Below are 24,361 nucleotides of genomic sequence, written 5' to 3'. Positions count from 1 at the left end.
GCCCCTCAATAATTTTGTAAACATCTTTCAACATCACAGATTGAGAGCATCCTGTAGCACTTAATAATGTAACCTCTTTACCTGCTGGTCTTGGCCAATGTGAGTAAACTTTGCCTTTGTGGATATATGGTTTAAGAAGATCTGGCACTTCCTCTTTAATCAAACTTTGACCAGCTTGTACATTCTGATGCAGCTTCTAGCCTTCACTGTATTTTCCGTTACTACTCCAGCAAAACTAACTGGCTGATCCAGTTTTCCTACATCTGGTTTCCCAAACCCACCAACACTATGATTTCATGTTGCCTACTTTATTGCAGTGAAACTTCTCTTTCCCCTTCAAGGGTTTCCTTTTTAACCCTGTGGTAAGTTAGCCTTATGATCTTCACCAAGATCTACCTTTCCCTTACCACATAAAGATTTGTCTTTTGCCCAATTTCTATCCCTCACAGATTGAAGCTGACATTGGAAACCAACTTCATTCATTTATGGATCAACTCATAATCATTAGCCATTTCAGCTGCTAAGCTTGCCATTTTAATTCTCTGCTCTTCCACATGAGTTCTCACTACTTTAGGAAGAGAATTTTTGAATTCCTGTCTAAGTCACAATTTCTTAAGTTCTAATCCTCTCTTTCTTCCTTTTTTCTCTCTCTCTTCCTTTTTTTTCTCTCTCTTTCTTTCTCTTCTCTCTCTTTCCCTTTCTTCTAGTCTCGCATTCCTCTCCTTTTCGTTTTGTTCAGACAAAAATATCCTCTCCCTTTCTTTATCTTTTAACATATGGCTCTTCTTTCCCTTTCTTTATCTTGTAACTCTTGTCGCCTCACTTGCAATTAACGTTTTCTAACTCCACTGCACCTCTCTGTTTCTCTGATATACTCAAGTGCTTGACCAACTCCACTACAATTTCAGCTTTCATTTTGTCCCTGGTTAAATCCAATTCTAACCTGGTTGCTAATTTTGAAAGTATATCCTCCCTCTGTCTCCTTAAACTTTCTTAGCAAATTTGGGGAGCATCTTCAAACCACAGAATCTCTTGAGTAATGTTAAAAGCCATTTCCAAAGATTCTATTGGCCTTTCCAGCATATTTAAATGTTGAGCTATTTTGATAATATCTACATCTTTTTTCAGAGATACCAGCACTTTCAGTTCCAGCCTGGTTGCCAATTCCAGTAGCTTTGTCCTGTTCACTTTTTGTAAAACCCCCAAAGTCATCTCTTCCAACCCCAGAAACCTCTTCGTGACTGAAAGAGCCATTACTACACTGTGCACTGTTTAAACCAACCGAATTCAACACCTGCAACAAAACACACTAACATCTACCACTTGCCACCTTCGAATCCAGCAACCTAATCCCATATCGGAACTATAGAACAAATCCCGCAAAGAGCCCCCAATCTCATATGGACCAGGCCAGACCCCCTCAAAAAGTTTCAAGAAGGAAGCCCAGACCCTAACTTTTGTAGTTGTTTTAAGCAGATAAATGGTGGATATTCCAGGGAGTGATGCAGCTGATCAAAACTCCTGTTTAAAATAAAACAGAATTTATTTAGAGTGCCAAATAAAACACAAACAAAATAGAATACAGAATAACAACATATTCAAAAACCCAACAGACTATCCCAACTCACTGATGCTGTTCCAAATATCTGCAATAGTCCCCGTAAACAGCCCCTTGGCAAAAAGGTAAAATGAGACACAAGCGGGGAGAGAGAGATGGCAGAAAGATTTAGCATAGAACCTCCTTCCACTGTAGCTGTTTCTTTGGATTCCTCAGCTTAAACTGACCAACAGCTCTGAACAGCCAGACTGCTAAAAATCAAACCAAAACTAGAGGAAAGCTGAGCTGGGAGATCTGGCCATTCCCCTTTCATTGTACAAGCGTCTTTTTTAACTTAAAAACCTTTTCAAGTAGATAAACACATAACTCAGAGCCTATGAGTTTGTAACTCCTCTAAAAAAAAAAGGACAACATAACCTTGTTAAAGGAGCAGAACTGTCATAACTTAAGTCACCCTTCATTTTTTGGAGCTCCAGGGGAATCAAGTCCAGCTTGTCCAACCTCAACTAAACTTTTTTTAAAAAAACTGCTCATTCCAGATAACAATCTCGTAAACGTCCTCTAAACCTCCTTTCATCTACAGAACAGATGGCCAGATCTGTTTCCATCCCATGCCCCATCCTTCCTGCCATACACCCTGTCTATTCTTTCCACCTCTCATGCCACATCTATTCTGCCACACCATCCCCCGCACTCTTTTCGTTCTGCCACCCCTTGTTCATCCGCTTTTTGGAAAACTAATACCAAAGGAATTATTACTTTGATAGTGGCCTATTTTAAGACACTAGGATGAAGTCCATCTGGAACGAAATATTTGTGAAGTCACAGCCATCTTCAGCCAGAAGTGCCGAGTGGATGATTCATCTCAGCCTCCTTCAGTGGTCCCAGCATCACAAATATTATCTTCAGCCAATTTGATTCACTCCACATGGATACTGCAAAGGCTATGGGCCCTGACAACAATCTGGCAATAGTACTGAAGACTTATTGCCAATTCCCTAGGCAATCTTTTCTAGCAGAGTTACAATACTGGCATCTAACCAATAATGTGGAAAATTGTCCAGGTATGGCCCGCACACAAAATGACGTCCAACCTGGCCAATTACTGCCCATCAGCCAATTTTCAAACGTCAGTAAAGTGATGGTAGGTGTCGTCAACAGTGTTAGCAAGCGGCACCTGCTCAGCAATAATCTGCTCAGTGATTCCATTTTGGGTTGTGCCAATTCCTAACTTTGGTTCAAACATGGACAAAAGAACTGAATTCCAGAAGTGAGGTGACAACGATAGCCCTTGACATCAAGGAGCTTTCAGCAAAATCAGAATCATCGGGTAACAGGGGGCAAACTCTTTGCTAGTTGGAGTCATACTGAGTACATAGGAAGATGGTTGTGCTTGTTGGAGGTCAGTCACCTCAACTCCAGGACATCTCTGCAGGAGTTCCGCAGGAGAGTGTCCTAAGCCAAATCATCTTCAGCTGCTTCATCAATGATCTTCCTCCATCATAAGGTCAGAAGTGGGGATCTTTGGCGATGAGTACACAATACTCAGCACCATTTGTGACTCCTCAGATACTGAAGTAGTCCATGTTCAAATGCACCAAGATCTAGGTAATATCCAGGATTGGGTTTACAAGTGGCATGTAACATTTGCGCCACACAAATGCCAGACAAGACCATCTCCAATAAGAGATGATCTAACCACTGCCCCATGACATTCAATGGTGCTACCCATTACTGAAACCCCCACAATAACATCCTAGGGGTTATCATTTACCAGAAACTCAACTGGACTTGCCACATAAACACAGTGGCTACAAGAGCTGGTCAGAAGTGAAGATTGCTGCAGCAAGTAATTCAACCCCTGACTCCCCAAAGCCTGTCCACAATCTACAAGTCACAAGTCAGGTGTGTGATGCAATACTCCCCACTTGCCTGGATGAGTGTAGCTCCAAAACTCAAGACACTTGACACCATTCAGGAGAAAGCAGCCCACTTGTTTGCCACCACATCCACAAACATCCTTTCCCCCCATCACCGACACTCAATCGTAGCAGCGCATACTATCTACAAGAAGCACTGCAGTAATTCACAAAAGCTCCTGAGACAGCACTTTCCAAACCCACGATCACTTCCATCTAGAAGGACAAGGACAGCAGGTTCATGAGAACACCACAATCTGCAATGTTCCTCTCCAAGTAACACACCAAGCTGACTTGGAAATATATCACTGTTCCTTGATTATCACTAGGTCAAAATCCTGGAATTCCTATTGTTGTTATGTTGTTATCTAGTGTTTCCTTAAGATAATTTATAAAACTCTGACCAGAATGTTATAAATGAATTTGCCCAGATATTCCACAATACTGAAGCAGTCAAACCAGTACAAGTACAAGCAGGAAATGTGTGACACCTGGGCAAATTCATTCACAACATTCCAGTCACAGTTGTCTCATAAAACAGTCCCAACTTTATTATGATCAAGGTTAAAATAACCTTTATTACTAAACATACTATCTCTAATCCTATTTGGCCCCATAAGGTTACAATACTTCCCCAGTCTCTTGGAGATTTATGCAGTCACTCTCTGGTTGTCTCTGGGTCTGCGAAGCTGCTTTCATCCTCTCTCTCTCTTTCTCTGTCTCAATGATCACCTGTCTGTCTGGGTCCTCCTTTGTTTGATGGTTAGGTTATTGGGGGTATGTCTGTTCAGTATAACTGTTGTTTTTTTCATTATGCTAATGTCATGAGCACCTGGTTGCTGTCCTTGCACTGAATCTGGTGTGTGGGTTTTGTGATCTCAGAGTTTTACTTAGCCAATGTACCCAGCATCCCTAGCTGTTTTAAACTAGCCAGGAATCTGCTACAATGTAGACTGCACAGGTTTAAAAAGGTATCTCACCACCAACTTGTCAAGGGCGACTAGGGACAGAGAATACATGCTGACCAGTCAATGACACCCACATCTCACAGGTGAATGAACAAAAATTCTTAGTATCATCATCTTAATGTTTGTAATTTCACTAGGTTCCTCTTTCCCTTTCACCTCCTGATTTATAGTTTATACTGAATTGATTTTTGCATTCTATTCAATGAAGGCAAAAGCAAAATTCACTTCATCCACTGTTTCTTTACTATCAACTCCCCATTCTCACCATCTAGAGGATCAATGGTGACTTTATTTACTCTTTTCATGTTTAAATCTGTTAGACTCTTGCTATCCGTTTTTTATATTTCTGGCTACCTTTTTCTCATACTTTAATTTTTTGTCACGATTAACATTATAGTCTTTCTCTTTCCTTATATTCCAATGAATCATCTGACCTGCCATTTATCTGTGTGCAGTTATATGCGTTTTCATTAAGTATAATTGTTTCTATAACTGCTTCGGTCAACCACAGATGATGGGTCCACCCTTAAAATCTTTCTTTATAATAGGAATATACTTATTCTGATTGTGCTAATATGCCCTTAAATATCAGCCGCAATGTCTCTATTGATCTATCCCCTTGGTGAGTATGCCAGATCACTTCAGTTGGCTCAGCTTTCATTACCTTATTTAGGTTTAATACACTATACTTATAGCTAATCTTCTCTCTTTCAAAACTGATGCAAAATTCAATCATATTGTAGTTGCTAGTACTAGGGATGTCATTAATTAATCTTGTCACATTGCACAATATCATTCCAGGCCTCTCTGAACACAGAATTACTCCCAGTGGACTGGACGATTGCAAATGTGATATTGTTGTTTAAGAAAGGTGCAAAGAATAACCCACGAAACTGTAGACCTGTCAGCTTGATGTCAATGAGAAAACTGATGGAGGCCATAATAAGGAATAAGGCAAATATACACATCGGAAAATAACTCAATTACTTGACAGTCAACGTGGCTTTGTCAAGAGTTGGTCATGTCTTACAAATGTAATTGAATTCTTTAATGAGGTTACACAGGCTGTGGATGTAACATGTGGATTCAGAAATCATTTGTTATGGTGCCACATGGCAGATTAGTTAACAAGTTTGAAATACTTGGGATTGATGGATCCTTGGCAGCATGGATTAAATGTTGGCTGAAAGATAGCAAACAATTGTCGGTATAAGTGGGCATTTCCCAGATTGGAGAAGATGGTGTTACCCAAGAATTAGTAATGAGATGCTTGCTTTTCCGGTGTAATATAAACGATCTGGAGATCAGCGTCGAGGACAAAATCTCTAATTTTGTAGATGCTAGGGAGAATGATGATGATAATGCTGAATGACTTCAAAGGGGCATTGACAAGTTGGCCAAATGAGCGAACAACTGCCAAATGAACTTCAATGCAGAGATGTGTGAGGTAATGCATTTTGGTAGAAGAAACACAGAGAGACAATACAGGCTTATTTATACAACTTTGAGGGAAGTACAGGAACAGAGGCATCTCATAGTTCACAAATGCATAAACAGACCCTTTGGTCCATCATGTCCATGCCAACCATAATCCTAAACTAAACTAGTCCCACCTGCTGTGGGTGGCCTTGCAAGTTGAAACAGTTGTTAAGAAGACTTATAGGGCCCTTGAGTTTATAAAAACAAGGAAGTGACTGTGTCTACGTCTCTACAAATCATTGGTCAGATCACATTTGGAGTATTGTCCTCAGTTTGGACACCTTATTTAAGGAAGGATGATAAAGCCTTGGAGAGAGTTCAAAGAAGATTAATTAGAATGATACCAGGAATAAGGGATTTTGGATACAAGGGAAGTTTAGAGAAATTGGGCCTATTCTCTTTGGTGCACAGAAAATTAAGAGGTGACCTTATTGAGGTATCCAAAATTAGGAATAATTTTGCTCATGTAAAGAAAGACATTCTGTTTCCACTAGTTGCTATGTTAGTAACTGGAGGGGTCACAATTTTAAAATTATCAGCAAGAGAGCAAGGAGTAACATGTGGAAGAATTTCTTTACTCAGAGTTGTTCGGATTTAGAATGCACTGCCTGGGAGAATGGTGAAAGTGGACTCCATAAAAGGTTTCAAAGAGAATTGAGTACATATTTGAAAGAATGAATTTAGAGAGTGGAGATAGGGCTGGAGAATGGGCCAGCTGGGAGCTGGGTATCTCTTTGAGGAGTTGGTACAGACAGGATGAGTCAGATGGCCTCCTTCTGTGCTGTAAAATTCTATGATTCTACAGTTCTATGACTGCTCTCTGGTCAGTTCAAAGATGTGCTCCTCTAAAAAAACTATCTTAAAAAGCATTCTATGAACTCCTCTGCCACACTACTACTATCTGATTTTTCCAGTTTATATGTAAAGTCATCCATGATTATTGCCATTGCTTTATCATACGCACCCAATATTTCATCTTGTATACTTTATCACACATTGTGTTTCTGTTAAGGTGCCTGTGGACCTCTCCCAATTTTTGAACTGGGAGAGTTATGTGCTTTTGTTGGATGGCTGTTCACATTCTGCATTAAAGTGCATCACCTCAATGGAAATGTTTTCAGCTGCACAGGGTCCCGTCCAGAGAATCCTGTTCGACATCACCTAAAGAACCTTTTGCAAACTGGCTCATTGCTGTGACTGAACAAGGCCCTGTGCAGCCTGTGTGAACGGTAACCACGGCAACGCAGCCCGTTACTCCTCCACGCCACCACGGGGATCACGTGGTGGCCCAGCCCACGTGACCCGGCTCTTTCGAGCGCCCAATCAGGCTTCCGTTGGTCACGTGACGGGGTGTTGCGCGGCCTCCGCCGATTGGGCGCCGGCCCAGTCGAGGAGGGCCGTATTCGCCTGCGTGCTGAGCGCCTGGGGTAGGCTCTGATCGTCAGGAATAACCACTCACAACATCAAGAATGAAGTAACCGCTCATCGGGCAACGACCACAGCCCGACTGCATCAAACGTGTGTATGGAGGTGGAGATGTGAGGCGGCGGCGGGGGGGGGATGTGACTCGGAAGTGATTCTGCCGGAAGTGGGGTTCTGTCTAATCAGCTGATGGTGATGGTGAAGAGGTGGCTGTTATTGTTCGAGGTTTGAGAAGAAGCCGACGGCCCCTAGACGTGGATAAGACCGCCCTCCGCTGCCCCTCACCCTGCGATATCTTTCCCGCCGGGGGCACAGTGGCACCCGGGTCCTTCTCCCCGGGACGGATCGGCATCCGACCATTTATACCGGGGACCCAGCAGCTCCCGGGCTCCTGTACCCGGGACAGAGTGGATCCCGGGTCCCTATCCCCGGGGCACAGCGAAAGCCGGCTCCTCCTCCAGCAACGGGACAGCCGGGCCTGGATTCACCCGCCCCCTCGCTTGCAGCCGGGCCAATGCTCGATCTGGAAGTGGTGCCCGAGCGGTCTCTGGGGAACGAACGATGGGAATTCGCTTTAGGTAAATACAATCTGGTGTGCACAGTGTGCATTGGATAACAGTTTTGTTCATGTGAGGTACATCTCGCTAGAAGGGGAGAAGTGGAAGGCGAGGGGACATCATCTCTAAATCATATAGAGAGGAGGGGTCGTATTGTTCTGCAGAGGTACATGCAGAGCGATTGCTATGTGACGGAGGGAGTAATAGTATACCCCCCGGGGGTTGGGTGGCTTCTGCAATTCCTTTGAAGAATCTGGGGAGATTGTTCCTGCGAGGTATGAAGAGTTTCTAGTTGACGTCGATTATATGGGCGCTAGTATATTTTTAAAAATTAACTTCATTGTCTATTATAGCACAGCATTTGGCCTCTCTTTCTTCTAGATTTCAGATGTAAATCTATTGTTATATCAGAATCTAGGATAAGACTGACTGCATTTTCTTGGACAGCACTTCACCAACCAGGTGAGTGTATTCTGCATTTAGCAGACCATCCTAGAAAATTCCTGAAGAAGGACTTATCCCTGAAACGTTGATTCTCCTGCTCCTTGGATGCTGCCTGACCTGCTGTGCTTTTCCAGCAACACATTTTTCAGCACTTCATCCTAGAAAATGGACAGGTGCAGAATCCTCTGAGACCAGTTACATCTTGCTGTCTGAGACAGTTACGTGTAACTTGTTGGACTGGCTACAAGTCCTGCCATGTAAAGAGAAATATCTATTTTCTGTTAATTTGCCAACTGCTAATCAATAGCTGTTAAGTACATTTAATTATTGTAATTGTGATAGGATAGTCTAAATTTATTGCTGTTTTGCTGTCTTACTTGGCATCCCTGATGCTGGAATTTAGTGTAATTCACTTTGTTTAATCAGGAGCGCATGTAATCATGTATTTAGTGGTGTCTTCTGTTGGCCTCTGTGCTATTAGCTGCTGGCCAATTTCTACCCAAAATACATTTGTTCTTTGGAAATTAAATGGAGTGTCTCTTGGGAAATTGGAATGCTTGTTCAGATGATTATATCGTGATTTGAATCGGATGAGGTGAGCAAAGCAATGAAGTGGTGCCTTGAATGGTCTCTGGGGAACATTACAACTGAGCTCAGTGGTTTCAAGAATGGCTGGCTGCTGGAGCTAGTATCGTCATGGTCTCCCAGGGTCCATGGTGGACCATAACTATGACTGGTTAGTGAAATGTGTGATTTGGTCAGTTCTAGGACTACCTCATTGCAGGTCAGTGCAAAGGCGGCCAACCACTTTGCTGTTCTTACAGCTGTTATTTTGTATTCCTGACTCGCAAAGTCCGTTTACTTATTATTCCTCACTAAACCACCTCTTTTAAAATTCCCTAAAATCCTTCTTTATCCTCTGGATCTGCAATCTCCTTGAGTTGAAAGCCCTCTGAAATCTTTGTCTTCATCAATCTGGTTTCTTTTGCTTCCTTTATTTTTGTTTTTTAACTCGTTTCAACATTGTTGACTTACGAGGTCCAAAGGTCTGAAATTTTCTCTTAAACTTCACCACATTTCCCTTTTTAAAATGCTGCTTAAAATTTACCACCCTAACCCAGCTTTTTATCCATATCCTAATGTTTCCTTGTATAACTGTTAAATTTTGTTAATGCCCTTGTGAATTGCCTTGAAGGTACAACAAGGCAAGTTATTGTTAATGGGATTCGTTCTTACAGCTGGTATTTGCTCTGTGCTTGAAGTGGGGAGGATGAAAACACTTTTTTCCAATGCATTGAAGTGTCCACCCTCTGAAATATTATGATATTGAAATGAAATTGCCACATATGTATTTGCTGCTCCATGCAGCTAATGAATTAACTGGTTGGCCCTGTACAATAGTGGCTTGCATTGGTAACATGTTTGCCTCCCTATTTTATTATTTAGTTTTCTGACTTTTTTTTTTAAAGTTGATTTTATAATATAACTTCTGATCTTTGCCTTTTTATTTCCAGCTGTGACTGTGTTCCAACCAGTTCATATCTATTTTCTTGAGCTATAGGGTCTACGAGTTCACAGATCCTTGACTCTTCGCTTTATCATCCTTTTAATATCGATCCTGTGCAGTATTGTACTCCTCTTGACAGAAAATAGTTAGTTGTTCAGAAGTACATGGAAGAAACTACTAAAATAAATTTGGTTGAAGTATTTTTGAAATGATGCAGTGGCTGTGATGAAATCTTCCATCAGTTGTAATGCAAACCTTAGTGTGTGCTCTTTTACCAATCATATTAGTAAAGAAGGTTGACCTTAATTAACCAATTGACTTGTGAAATGCTATGTCTTGCCAAATGTTTAGGCACTTGTCTCTCTCTATGTAGTGCTCCAGCTTTGTTACCCTTCTGGGAAATCATTACAGTCCATAATCAGATTTTTTGATAGGTTCATTTAATAATGTAAGCATACAAATAAATGCAATATAATGTGCCAACTTAATTTGTTTTTTTAACTGTGCATTTTTAATTTGTTTTCTCAAAATTAGGTGCTGCCTGGGTGAGAACCTTTTAGCTGTTGAAGTTAATAGACTCTGTCTACTCTTGGCTTCCTAATACAGATCCCACATTTATAATAGGCAAATTCATATGAACATGATTTGCTGCCTATAAGTGGTCCAAATAAAATATATGCAACATATAGTGCTTGATGGTGACCCTGTGTCGTATTGAAAATGTTAGAGTCCGTTTGCCTATTGTGTCTGTGCTCATTCTCCAAATGAGCAGCATTACTTAGTGCCATTCACTTGCCTCTTCATCCAACCCTTGTATGTTGGATGGTTACGTAAATAGAAACAATGCCCTCATGAATGCCTCAGTTGAACTTGTTCATACGCTTCCAGGCAGTGTATTCTAAACCTGAAAAAGTTTTTTTTTCTCTCGTCCCATTAGCTTTATAAAATTACATCAAACTTGTGCCCTTTAGCCTTGTAGTGTACTCCTGATACCAGGCACCATGACAGTCAGCACAGAACTGTTTCACTCCTTGTCACCTGCACCACTCCAGTATAGATGACAGCTCAGTTATTTCTGAGCATGATTGAGTACTGCCAGCAAAAGGTTATATAGGTCAGCCACATAGTGTGGTAGATTATAATAATGTTATCTTGTTCATCAGTATCTACACTGCCCTGACCTGAAGTTCTTTACTACTGGGTGTTGCAGCAAGGATTTCCAGCTCCACAATGGTAAATTCATCTTGATCATGGGTACTCAGTATTATTAAACTGAAAGAACAAAGTGTAAGACAAAACCCAACGACTTGGGTTGATCCTCTGAAATGTTATGTTAATTTTTTATGCTTCAAACATTATGGAAGAGTGTGACTATGGCTGATTCTGTTGTGCAGTAAATACCTAGCCGGTGGTGAGATTAATGTCAATGGCACAGTTTTTGATCCCCATTTTGACAGACCGAGCTATATTTGGGTTAACGTCATTGCACTACTTGTAGGAAACAAATCGTGATGCTTTTGTTATTCAACAAATAATCGCCAAACACTTATTTTTGGACAGAAATCTCAAGGCAGCGGCAGCTTCACAGACATTATAGATAAGTGAGCACAATTGATTCAGTCCAAAATAATTATGACCTAGGTGCTAAAATTAATTACAAATTACTCTTTAATGCAAAGGATGGTTGTTATTGTGTTTTGACTGATTCAAACGACTGGATGTTTTTAAAATGGGTATTTTAACAGATGGGAAATTCATCTTTAGCCAGCTACTACAAACATGTTAACAATCTGGTTTCCTCTTTGCCTCCCAGTTCCCTTGGAGGAACAATCCTAGCTTTTCCTGCTTTACTCTTTTGATCCTTTTCAGTCAGACCTAGTAGATCTTTGGAGTTTGAACAGTGTGAAAATTAGCACTGTATCGGAGTCATTTGCCTGAGTAGCAGTGCCTCTGCTTTTATCCATGCTGTGGGCTATTTTTCTGTACATCATAAATCTGCTCATGTGCCAGTTGTGAACCTAAGGAAAGTATCAGTGATGTTAGCCTATTGATGGGAGTGAAGCTCTTTTCAAGTATATTTTGCTTTTTCTAATTTTTTATTGAGGCTTCTTTTCAATTAAAACCCAAAACAGAATGACTCAGTTGTTTGTTCACAATGTTTAACAGGGTAAGTGTGTAGTAAATTGATGCATTATAACCATGCATAAATACAAAATCTTCTATATTGTGTGGTTTCAAATTTGAGTAAAACTACCATATGAAGCTGTAGTGTTTCATTTTTATAATCTACTGTCTGTCTGTAAGACCTTGATTCATTCCTCATGCTAAGTTAACTGACCTTAAATGAGAATATTCTATCTTTTCTTCAGAGGCCTGGATTAGTGTTCAAACTAATAGATTGATGGTTGACTTCCCATGCTAGTGTGGACCATCGCATCTTTGAGTTTGTAAGATAATAAAGTAGACATTGTGATTTCATTAAGTGATTTCACCAAGATAAGATGGGTGTGTGTGAGTGCACACACATGTTGGACTGGTCTACCATTTGATCGTGACTGATCTGTTTCTCAACCCCATTCTCCTGCTTTCTCCCTGTAACCCTTGATCCCTTTAGTCGAGAACCTGTCTATTCTTGTCTTAAATACACTGTGATTTCTCATTCAAAGCCTGCAGAGTTCCATAGATTCATTGTCCTCTGGCTGAAGAAATTCCTCCCATCTCAGTCTAAAAGGTTCTCCCTTTGCTCTACGGTGTGCCATAGGGTCCTAGTCTTTCCTAGAGGCAACATCTTCTCCAAGTGCACTCTATCCAGTCCTCTCCATTAAACTCCAAGTACAGATCCAGAGTCCTCACCTGTTCCTCAATGACAAGCCCTTTGTCTCCAGGATAATTTTTGTAACTCTCTCCTGGACCCCCTCCAAAACCTCAGATATAGGGCCCAAAATTATTCATACTATTCCAAATGCTGTCTGACCAGATCCTTATTCAGCTTCCTTGAAATGAGTGTGAATATTGCATTTGCCTTCCTAACTGCCAATTGAACCTGCATCTCAAACTTATGAGAAGCCTGAACTAGGCCTCCCAAGTCCTCCGTGTACTTCAGATTCCTGAAGCCTTTAGAAAATAGTCCACACCTGTATTCTGCATAATGTTATGATTTGCTAAATTGTATGCCATCTACAGCTTTGCCCACTCTCCTCTTCTGTCCAAGTCCTTCTGTAGATCCCTGCTTCCTCAACGCTACCTGTCCCTCCACCTATCATGATGCCATCTGCAAACTTAGTAACAGTATCCTCAGTTCCTTTATCTAGATTGTTAATATAAACCTAAATTGTATTCCCAATACTGACCCCTGTGGAGCTCCCACTCGTCATCAGCAGCCGTCCTGAACTACAATCCTTTATCCCCAATTCCTGCCTTCTGTCAGTCAGTCAAATCTTCCATCCATGCTAATACCTTGCCCCGAATACCATAGTTGTTATCTTCTATAGCAGCATCTTGTCAAAAGCCTTCTGGAAATCCAAATAGATTGTATCCACTGTCTCTTGTTTGTTTAACTTGCTTGTTACCTCAAAATAATTCTAACAGATGTATCAGACATAACATCTTCTTGAGGCCCCATTTTACCACGCACTCCACAAACTATTATTCTTTATGGACTTCAAAATCTTACTAACAATTGAGGTCAGGCTAACTAATCTATAATTTCCCAAATTCTGCCTCTTTTTTTTTTCCCTTCTCCTTCCTTAAATGTGAATGTTATATTAGCCATTTTCCAGTCCACTGGTGCTCTCCTGACTCCAGTGATTCCTGAAAGATCACCATCAATGCCTCCACAATCTCTGAGGTCTGGGGTATAGTCCACCTGGTCTGGGTGATATCTCCACCTTTCAACTTTTAATCCAGTAATCACTGGAGGGGTAGTAATATCCCCCTCCTGAGAGATGTGAAAGATTAGGGAGAAGTCAAATGTCCCAGATGACAATGCAGGAACTGTCCACCTGCAACTCCTCTCAGATTGCATGGATCAGTTAGAGTGGCAGCCGGACTCGGGCATCCAGGAGGCAGAAAGTTTTATAGATGGGAATTTCGTGGATGTGGTTACAGTAGAGGTTCATCCAGATAGAAAGGTGATTTCCCCTCTTGAATAAGTATGCCATTTTGGATAATATTGTTAGTAGGGGAGGGGGGTAGCGGCCTCGGGAAAGCAATAGTAGCAGCCAGATCAGTGGCACCATGACCAGCACTGTTGCATAGCTGGGTAGAAGTGTAGATGAGGTAGTAATTAAGGACTTTGTAGTCATGGCGTACATGTTTGTGGCCACAAGTGAGGCTCCGGATGATGTCTTCCTTCCCTGGTACCAGGGTCAAGGATGTCTGAGTGGGCACAACAATCTGAAAATGGAAGGCAAGCAGCCAAAGATCATGGTCCAAATTGGTACTAATGACAGGCAGGAAGAGAATTGAGGTGGTGCAAAGGGAATTTAGGGAGGTAAGTAGAAAATGAAAAGCAGGGCCTCCATGATTGTGAACTAGCGATTTACGCCTTGAGCTAGTGTGGCTAAATAGCTGAAAAATATGTTGTTGGAAAAGCGCAGCAGGTCAGGCAGTATCCAAGGAGCAGGAGAATCGACGTTTCGGGTATGAGCTCATTTTCAACTCTGATCTCCAGCATCTGCAGTCCTCACTTTCTTCTGGCTAAATAGCTGGTCTGGGGGAGGAGGGGAGGGCTTCATTTATCTGGATCATTGAGATTTCCTCCAGGACAAGGAGACACCTGTACAAAAAGGATGAGTTGCACCTGAACAAGGACACCAATAATCTTATAGGGAGGCTTGCTAGTCACTAGGAAGGATTTAAGCTAATATGGAAGGGGGATATGAACCAAATCAGAAGGCAAGTATGTGGACTGGTTGAGGAGAAGGTACACTTAAGTCAAGTCTAATAGGAAGAATAGACAAGGCCAGTTTGAATACGCTGGGACTGGCACTCTGAAGTGTGTTGATTTTAATGCAAGGCATAGAACAGATGAAGCTGAGAGCCTGGATTAGTATTTAGAACTACCATGTTGTAGGCATTACAGAAACTTGGTTAAGAGACTGCTCTAGGGTTTAGATGTTTCAACTCTGATAAAGAGGGATGTAAAAGGAGTGGAGGAGTTGCACTTCTAATTAAGGTGAATGTCACGACTGCTCTAAGAGTGTTTTGGAAACAGTGATCATGTTCTGAGAGATTTAAGATAGTTATGGTTAAGGGTAAGACAGGTCATCAGGTGGAAGTACTAAATTACGGAAGGCTAATTACAACAATATTAGGCAGGACCTGTGGAAAATTAGATTGGGGACAGTTGTTTGTGTAGATTCACATCTGATGTGGGCCTTATTTTTTAAAAGGCCAGTTGATCAGAGTTCAGAACTGGCATGTTCCTCTGAGGATAGCAAGATTTGGGAGCCATGGTTGACAGCACTTCCTCAATGTTCAGTCAAAGAGAAAATGGAAGCATGTGTGAGATTTCGAGAAATGAAATTAGGCAAGGCCCTGGAGGATTTAAAGAAAAAAGTAGGAAAGAACTTAAACAAGGAATTAGGGGGGCTAAAATGGGCAATGAAATGTTCTTGGCAAGTAGGATTAAGAAGAATCCCAAGGTATTTTATATGTATATTAGGAGCATGAGGGTGACTTGAGAAAGGGTCGGTCCACTAATAGACAAAAGAGGAAATTTGTGTGGACCTGGAGGAAGTGGGTGTGGTCCTTTTAGTGAGTACTTCACAAGAAGGGCCTGATGGGATCTATCCCAGAATAACAAGGGATGAGATTGTTGGGGCCTTGACAGATCTCTGTATCCTGTTTAGCTACAGATGAGACTGGAGAAAAGCTGATGTTGTTCTTCTGTTTTAAGAAGGGCAACAGGGATAATCTGGGAAATTATACCCCATACAGCCTGGCATCTGTCATGGGGAAATTATTGGGGAAGACTTAGTGGCAAGATTTTTTCACATTTGGAAAAGAATGAACTTATTGGGGATAGTCAGCATGGCTGTGTTGGGGAGTTCTTGTCTCAATTTAATTGACATTTTTGAGGAAGTGATGAAGATGATTGTGGGTGGGGCAATGGTTTTTGTCTACATGGACTTTGCTGAAGCAGTTCACAATATCTGTCATGGTTGTTTGGTCCAGGAGAGTGTTCCATGGGATCCATGGTGAGTTGGTAAGTTAGATACAAAATTGACTTGGTTGTAGAAGACACAGCGTGGTTGTTGAGGGTTTTTTTTTTCCTCAGAGGTACTTGGACTATGATCTGCAAGGATCAGTTCTGGGCCCTCTGTAATTTATATACATAAATGATGTGGATGAAAATGTTGATCTAATTAGTGCAGATAATACTGATATTGATGGAGTTTTGTGTGGTGAGGCAGACTGTAAAACAGCAGAATAAGGATCAGTTGGAAAGTTAGGCAGAAAAATGGCGGATGGGGTAAGTGGGAGGTGATGTATTTTGGAAGGTAATAGGGAACATGTACATAACTCGCATTAGTCTCATTTCCTTTGTAGTTTCTCAGCTCAATCTATACAGGTTCTATGCCTGCCCGTCCCATGTTGCTTCCTGCTATCAACTTAACTTAACAATTAAACCCAGCCCCTATGCCCATCTCTTGATAGAATGTGTACCCTTGGATATTTAATTCCCAGGACTCATCCCAGCCACATCTGTGAGGCACGCAACATCATATCCACCAAATTCAACCTGTATTGCATTCACCTTGTTTTGTATACTGCGCACATTTAGGCACAACACCCTCAGTCCTGCATTGACCACCCTATCTTATAGTTTGCCCCATATCTGCTGTAGCTGATATTGGCTTCCTGACCCTTTCCAGCCACTGTCCTATAATATGTTGTGCCAGCACCCCTCCTGTCTCCCCTCTTTAACTTAAAGTATTTGCAACCACCCTATTTAGTCATTCTAATGGGACCCTGGTCCTAGATGGAACCTGTCCCAATACTGATGCCACTGTCCCACAAAATGGGATATCTCTTTTCCACCTTATTCCTTTAGCTATGCATTTCCCTCTGTCATCCTGTGTCTTTGTCACTGTGCACATGGCTCAGGTAATGATCCAGAGATTACAATCTGAGGTCTGTGTTTTTAAGTTTTGTTCCTCAATCCTGATGTTCCCAAACAGGACCTGTTTTGATGCCAACAGAGATCACAGCAACTGAATCCTCCCCTTTCTCTCCAGTCTCATGGTCTGACTTAGGTTGTGGGTAAATTGTTGGAGGTGATGAGAAAAGATTTGTGGATATTTAGAGTAGATAACAATTGGTTAGGGATAGTCAGCACAGTCTTGTGCAAGGAAAATCACATCTGATTTGTTTTTGAGGAAGTTACCAAAAAGATTGAGGGCAGAGCAGTAGATGATGTTTACTTGGACTTTAGTACAGCCTTTAACAAGATTCCACATGGTAAATTAATTATTAAAGTTAGGTCACATGGGATTCAAGGGGTATGTGTCAATTGGGTCCATAGAGACAGTAATGGTGGAGGATTGCTTTTCAGACTGGAGGCCTGTGACCCACAGTGTTCCACAGATTGGTTCTGAGTCCTCTTTTGTTTGTCATTTATATAAATGACTTTGAGAATATAGAAAGCATGGTTAGTAAGTTTGCAGATAATACCAAAATTGGTGGCATCATACAGTGAAGAAAGTTTTCTAAGATTTCAAAGAGATCTTGATCAAAGGGTCAGTGGGTTGAAAAATGGCAGATGGAGTTCAATCTGGATAAATGCAAGGTATTGCATTTGGTACAACGAGCAAGGGTAGGGCCTATATAACTAATGTTAGGGCCTTGGTTATTGTTGTGGAACAGAAGGGCCTAGGGGCACAGGTGCATAATTCTTTGAAGTTTGTGTCACAGACAGGGTGGTTGAAAAAGCCTTTGGCATGCTGAACTTCATTGCTCGGTCCTTTTGAGTGTGGGATTTGACAAGTCATGTTGAGGTTGTACAGGACATTAGTGGAGGCCTCTACTGGAGTAGTGTCCAGTTGTGGTTGCCCAGTTATCAGAAGATTATTATAAAGCTGGAGAGGGTTCAGATGAGATTTACCAGGATGTTGCTGGGTATGGAAGGTTTGAGTTAAAAAGAAGCTGGATAGGCTGGGACTTTTTTTCACTGGAGTGTAGAAGGTTGAGAGGTAACCTTACAGAAGTTTATAAGATAATTTGGTGGTATAGTTAATGGTAGTTGTGTTTTCCTGTGTGGCCGCTTTTGAGACGAGGGATCATGTTTTTAAGGAGAGATTTTAAAAAGACATGAAGTGGTAGATGTAGGTACAATTAATGTTTAAAAGACATTTGGGTAGATACATGAATAGGAAATATTTGGAGGAATATGGGCCAAGAGCAGGCAGGTGGGATTAGTTTAGTTTTGGATTGGGTTTGCCATGGACTATTTGGACTGAAGGATCTGTTTCTGTGCTGATGACTCTAGTGCAGCAATAGTTGCTATTGTGAACTTATCCATTGGCACTGTTGGGCAGAAAACAGGAGCTTTGATCTGCATCTAATATCTGTAAGCAATATGGAAATACTGTGTTGCTGAAATGTCATTGTTCAACGCTAATAGCCTCAAAAGTTTAAAATATTGACCTTTGATTACCCTCATTCTGTAGTCATGATGAGTAATCATTTCTATTAAATCTCGATCAACAATGGCATTAATTTTAAGAGAATTCTACTAGATTTTTAGAAATGATAGTGAAAGTGCTGATTTCAGAAATGTGCAGGTTATAAAATGCACATCTATGATTAACTTGCTCTTCATGAACCTTTTTTTGTTTTGCCTAAATCTGTTGTCTTTCCTGCTCAATCCTTTTTGTTTACTTTTGTCTGTGTTTGCCCCTTGGACCTGCCATGCAAACTGACTCGGACTTTGTAATTGGCTGTTAAGATTTGTAAATTATTAATGATTTTCAAAAATAATTTTTATTTTTACTTTTTCCTCTTTGTTCTCTCCTCTTTCCACCCACCCCCCCCCCCACCACCACCACCACCGCTATCTTTCTTTGTCTGGTTGAACTTAACTTGTTCAGTGTACTAAAATAATTTAAGGTTTAATAATGTCTAAATGAAAAGACCTGGTTATAAGCTGATTATTCTTTTTTTTTAGGAATGCCATTGGCTCAGGGTGTTGCTATTCTCCAAAAGCATTGTCGTATCATCAAAAACGTACAGGTTCTCTACAGCGAACAGGTGAGAGACCAATCCCTTTGCCCATATATTTCTCTCAGTGCAGTTTGTTATCTTACATGCTGTACAGTTATCTTACACAAATACAGTGGCCCCAGATGATTGATACTGAGCAAGTGAGTTTCTGGTGTGAGATTTAGCTTGGTAAACTATCAGCTTTAATTTTGCACTTTGATTGCTGTGGTGGCCAACCAGTGGTATATTCATAAGAGGCTGCCAAAGAATTTTTAACAATGTAAGTTTACACAAGAAAAAGATATATGAAAGCAAATAACTTCAATAAACAACAAAGATTAAATCCTATTTCCCACCAATGTTCTTTACAGACATGCGATTGCACTCCTGTCTGGTCTCTGAAGTTACTTGCTCAACTGACAAGGTTTCAGACAGTTTTCCTTCTTTAAATGTGATTCAGTGCCATCTCCTGCCTGTGACACACAGGCATGAGCTAACTTGTCGAATTCTAAGGAAGGTGGAGTTTTCCTCGCCCCTTGGATTCCCAAAACAACTTGAGATGCCTTTTCCAGTTCTGTGGCCAGGAGACTGCCAAAACTAAAGTACCCTTCTGTTAATATGGATTTTTCCTTTCTTGAGCAAACCAGCTTGTGCAACCTCTCCATCTGTCCTTTGAGTCATAAATCTTAAATTGAGGAACACTTCAGCGATTATCTCACTTTGGTATTTAAACTGTATCATATGACTTATTGGAAAGGCAGCTTTGACCCAAAGCCAGAAGTGTTTTTGATCTTTAAAAGAGTTACCTTACAGAATTAAACCCAAAACCCATTTATCTATTATTTTATGCTCAAATAATAACATTGTAGTATAAATCTTCATTGCATATCTCGATTAACGCTATCAGGTTTGCTCTAGTTCCTAGTCAGTATTTCACATTTGCTGGCCAGCGTGATTTAAAATGCCATTCTGAATGAAATGGGAGACAAAGAGAAACTTCTGTGCAATTCTGTCTGGTTCTTCTCTGCTTAAGAGAGTAGTGGCAAAGACTAACATTCCTCATTGACCTGGCCCACAGTGATGTACTAATGGAATTGCTTTCCAGAACTGGAAGAGCTTGATTTTGGATTTAAAATGTTTGATATTTCCAATTACATTTAGAATGGGGTTAACAGTTATGTAGAAGGAACCTGCTTTGTATGTTGTTTTCCTGGCATTAGTCCATAAGGATTAGGCTGGAAAGCTAATTTGCTGGCTGACTGCCCAGTAGGTCTTCAGTTGAACTTGTCTAAACCAGTCACTTATTCAAATGGCTGATGAACTGAGATTTTGCCCAGAAGAAATAGCCCCATAAAAATTGTAATAAAGTACAAAAGTTTAACTTGCATATGAGTTCCATAAGTGTCTGAAGATATTTTGTGGTTAATGAAACAGTTTAATTAATTTTTCTTTGCGGTTCTGGGAAGATGTGCTGTGTATTCCTGGCAGTTTTCTTGTTGAACTATTGACATTTGGTTTGAATAATTTTCATTATTAAAGCTTTCCATGTCTTTCAATGTATCATCCTCGTGACAGTTTCTCCTGAGAGATGCTGTTTTGACTGGTGTGGGATGGAATATGACAGCTGAGACTAATCCTCCGCTGAATACCCAGACATGCTTCTGTGATGAAAACAGTCCTTTTCCAACAAATTAGGGGAAACAATATTCTATTTTATAATAGTCTTGGTGCTACTTAAAATGGATGTTTGCTGAATTTCAAGATAGCCGAAGCTGAATTGGCTTTAGGACTGGTCCAGATTTGATCTGTAAACAATTTTTGGAAGACCTGTTCCAAGCACTAATAAATGAATAGGCCAGATATCAGTGGATATGCTCATGTGTTGAAAATGCTATTGTCACCCAATTGATAACCCTTTATTCAAAAAGGTGGTTGGAACTAACATTAAGTACGTGCATACCATTGCAGGGCGGAGAACTCCATGCTGTTACACAAGAGAAATGAACTTTTGATAAACTTAGTTGCTTCCAAAGTAAAGTGACTGTCCAGAAGCATTAATGCAAGCTAAATGCAATACAGTCCTAGCATTGGACCTTGGTTAGGCCTAATTTGGAATGTTGTCTTGTTTTAGACTTTTGAGAAATTTGAAGAGGCCCAATAGACTTATACAACAAAAAAATTGCAGTTACATCTCTCAATTAATGTAAGAAAATAATTGAGCTCAAATGTTGCAAAATAATATTTTGTGATTTTAATTTGAAGAGGGACTTAAGCTTGATTTAAAAAGTTGTCTTCAACTGAGATGAGAAATGCAGTGTAAATTTGCTCCATCACTAAGCGTGCCCACTTGTATCTCCTATAACGTCGCTTATCTCCTATAACGTCACTTATCTCCTACCTTGTCTGAGTTTAATTTCATTTTATATGCCTTAGTTTCCTGTAGATTTAACAATTCCAATGTTTCCTCCTCTAAACAAGAGTCTCTGGACCCAAAACATTAACTCTGCTTTCTCTCCACAAATGTTGCAAGACCTGAGTTTTCCCAGCAACTTCCAATTTTGTTTCTGGTTGCCAGTATCTGCAATTTTTTAGCTTTATTTCTCTCCCCCCTCCCCCCATGTTTTCCTGGTTGACTTTCCATTTTTCAACCTCTCCAAACTTGGACAGAGATTTAGATGAGTTAATGTTCTAAGTTTCACCAGATCCTATTTGTCTGTCCACCCCTGTTATCATTGCCCTATGTTGGTTCTTGGTCCAGCAATATTAGTATTTAGAATTCTTTTCCTTTTCACAAAATCCATAGGTTTACTGCACCCAATCTTAGTACAGCCATGCAACCCTCTAAGATATCTGGTTTGTTCCAATTCTGACCTTTTGCCCATTACTGGTTTTATTTGCTTCACCATTTGGCTGTTCCTTCAGATGCCCTACTCTTTGGGATTCCTACCTTGCATCTCTCATTTCCTGTGTTGACACTCCTTAAAACCTACCTCTGAATCTTTTATTCACTTGTTTTTATACTTGCCTGTGTGACTCCATATCATGGGTTTTGTGAATTGTGCCACTGAGTATTAAGGGTATTATCTAAATACTAGCTGTTGTAAAGAGTATGGTTTCAATTGTTTTCAACTTGTGTTGTCTGTCTTGCTATGTTACTGTACCTTCCCCTTGCCCATTTTATTAAAACTTGTCAGCATAAGCCTTTTTTTTTCATGTACCTATCTAAATTGCCTTTGTGAATCTGGGGTATAGCTAGCTGTTGCTTGTGACAGCAAGTTTTATGTCCTAATCATTTTCTCTTTGGCTATGTTAGTGACTGGCTTCTATTTATCGTCTATAGAGGTAGTACTGCACAAAAAGATTGGCCAACAGTATTTCCTATTTTGTGTTTTTTGCCAATCTATCAATTCACCACCTTTTTCCTGTTTCAATTCCCAGAATTATGATTCTGCTTTTAATTTTAAAATGTAAATGTAAATACCTAATCTTCTAGAAACATATCACTGTAGAAAGTGTTCTTTAAACCATTCCAGAACAGAAATCGTACTGTGTACACACTTCAAAAAAAAATTGCAAATGATTCCTACTATTTCAACCCTTCTAAGCAACTTTGGATCCAGTTTGCTAGTGTTTTTCAATTTCAAATATATTGTCTTGAATGACCCCAAAGGTATTGTCAGGGTCTTCTGGCAGTCCATAGACATTGCATTTCCTCCATATCTGTCACACAAACAGCTCAATTGAGAGAGAAATCTGCTGGAACAGGTATAACCAGCCCAACACCAAGCAAGGTACATGCTATAATTCTAATATGTGCTGCTTTGTACCAAATAAAAGTTTTTAAAAAGCTCAAGGCTTACCACTTTGCCTGATCTAATGGATGCATTCAATATTAAGGTTAAAACCTGATATGTTGACTTTTCTTTTCTACCTCTGGTCTTAAAATTCAATTCTCTATTGCCAAAGGTACAGAATGTACAATCTTGTGGTTATAGAGCAAGTTTAGTCACTGCACCTAGATAAGTTTAATAGACTTAGTCTTGCACCCGCTCTGGGACTCATCACTTAAGTGGACATAAGTGTTTTTATCATGGGAATATCATCTGCAATTTTCCTCCTTTTCAACTCCTGCACCATTCCAGCAGGCTGGTATCTCGAGTCTCTGCCACCTCAGCACGTATTATGTGCTGCCTTGCCACAGTTTCCCACACCAAGTCTGAAAGTAAAAAGAAATACTCATTTATTGCTGCAATGTATATAGCTGCAGTGATTTGTAACTTTCTAGGTCGTCATGGAGTTCCTGGGTTTTAATGAACAATTATTCAAGAACTTAAATGCAACAATTTGCATGTAATTCCATAAATCTGGTGTATGATGTTGTTGTATCATTGATTAATAGGGTTTTCTTTTCTCTGTACAGTCGCCACTCAGCCATGACCTCATCCTTAATCTTACTCAGGACGGAATCAAACTACTCTTCGATGCTTATAACCAGAGACTAAAGGTCAGCGACATGTCTATACTTTGCTTTCCTATGATGGTTATTTTGTTTACAAGCTAATTCTAGTGTGAAACATTGATATGACAAGGCATTAGCTGTGTCATAATAAACCAGTTGGTTACCATGCTGACAGGTAGAAGGGAGTAATTGGACAATAATTCACAGGCATAACTCATCCCTTCATTTAAAAGTCATCTATGCTTTAACACTAAACTAGAAAATATCCACCACAGAATATGGAAATCTAATTAGGAACTGTTGTCTCCTGAATTGGAAAGGCTGATTTGCATATGGGCATTAATGTTTGAGGAAACATGCCTGTTATATTTTCAGCATCTTTCATGGAGGGGTGGTAGCTTCCTAACAACGAACTGTGTTCCATAACAATCTCCTAGATTGGCACTCAAGTTTTGTAACCTTGTACTTATTCACTTCTGGACCTAAGTTGATAATATGGCATGCCCTTTTTGGAGTTGAATGGTGTGGAAGTTTGAAGTTGTCGACTTATCATGTTTTGAATCAGTGCTGATGTTTTCTCAAAAACAATCTCTCCAGCTAGCATAACGGCATTCCCTGAACTTTAAGCAGTTTTTGTTCTCCAACTGCCCTTTATTCTGTTGCCAATACCACCTGTTGTCACTTGTGCCACATGCTCATCCTTCATGTGGCTAAAGTTTGTGATCACATCAGGCATCACTCGCCTGTAAAGGCACCTCACCAACCAACCATCCAACCAATGCCGTGCGGACAAAACTAAATATTATTATAGTAGCAACGTTTATAGAAATTTGGAAAATAGATT

At 40.4% G+C, this 24,361-nt stretch overlaps 1 protein-coding gene across 3 annotated transcripts in view; it reads left to right on the top strand.

The window, feature by feature from the left end:
• phaf1 (phagosome assembly factor 1) overlaps positions 1-24,361 on the top strand; it is a 175,241-nt gene that overhangs the window by 104,677 nt on the left and 46,203 nt on the right. For 2 of the 3 annotated variants that reach the window (XR_011952326.1, XM_072547769.1), the window contains exons 6-7: positions 19,024-19,106; positions 23,479-23,562. Coding sequence is in view for 2 of the 3 variants with exons in the window: in XM_072547769.1 (XP_072403870.1) it covers positions 19,024-19,106; positions 23,479-23,562 (167 nt within the window). In the remaining variant the exon portion in view is untranslated. Of the gene's footprint in view, positions 1-7,275; positions 7,925-19,023; positions 19,107-23,478; positions 23,563-24,361 lie in introns of those variants that run through there. The other variant, XM_072547770.1, reaches the window with a different exon arrangement.

Source organism: Chiloscyllium punctatum, chromosome 26 (assembly GCF_047496795.1).
Source record: "Chiloscyllium punctatum isolate Juve2018m chromosome 26, sChiPun1.3, whole genome shotgun sequence".
NCBI lineage: Eukaryota > Metazoa > Chordata > Chondrichthyes > Orectolobiformes > Hemiscylliidae > Chiloscyllium > Chiloscyllium punctatum.
Note: the sequence above shows the minus strand (reverse complement) of the source record. Positions and strands in the feature narration are given on the sequence as shown.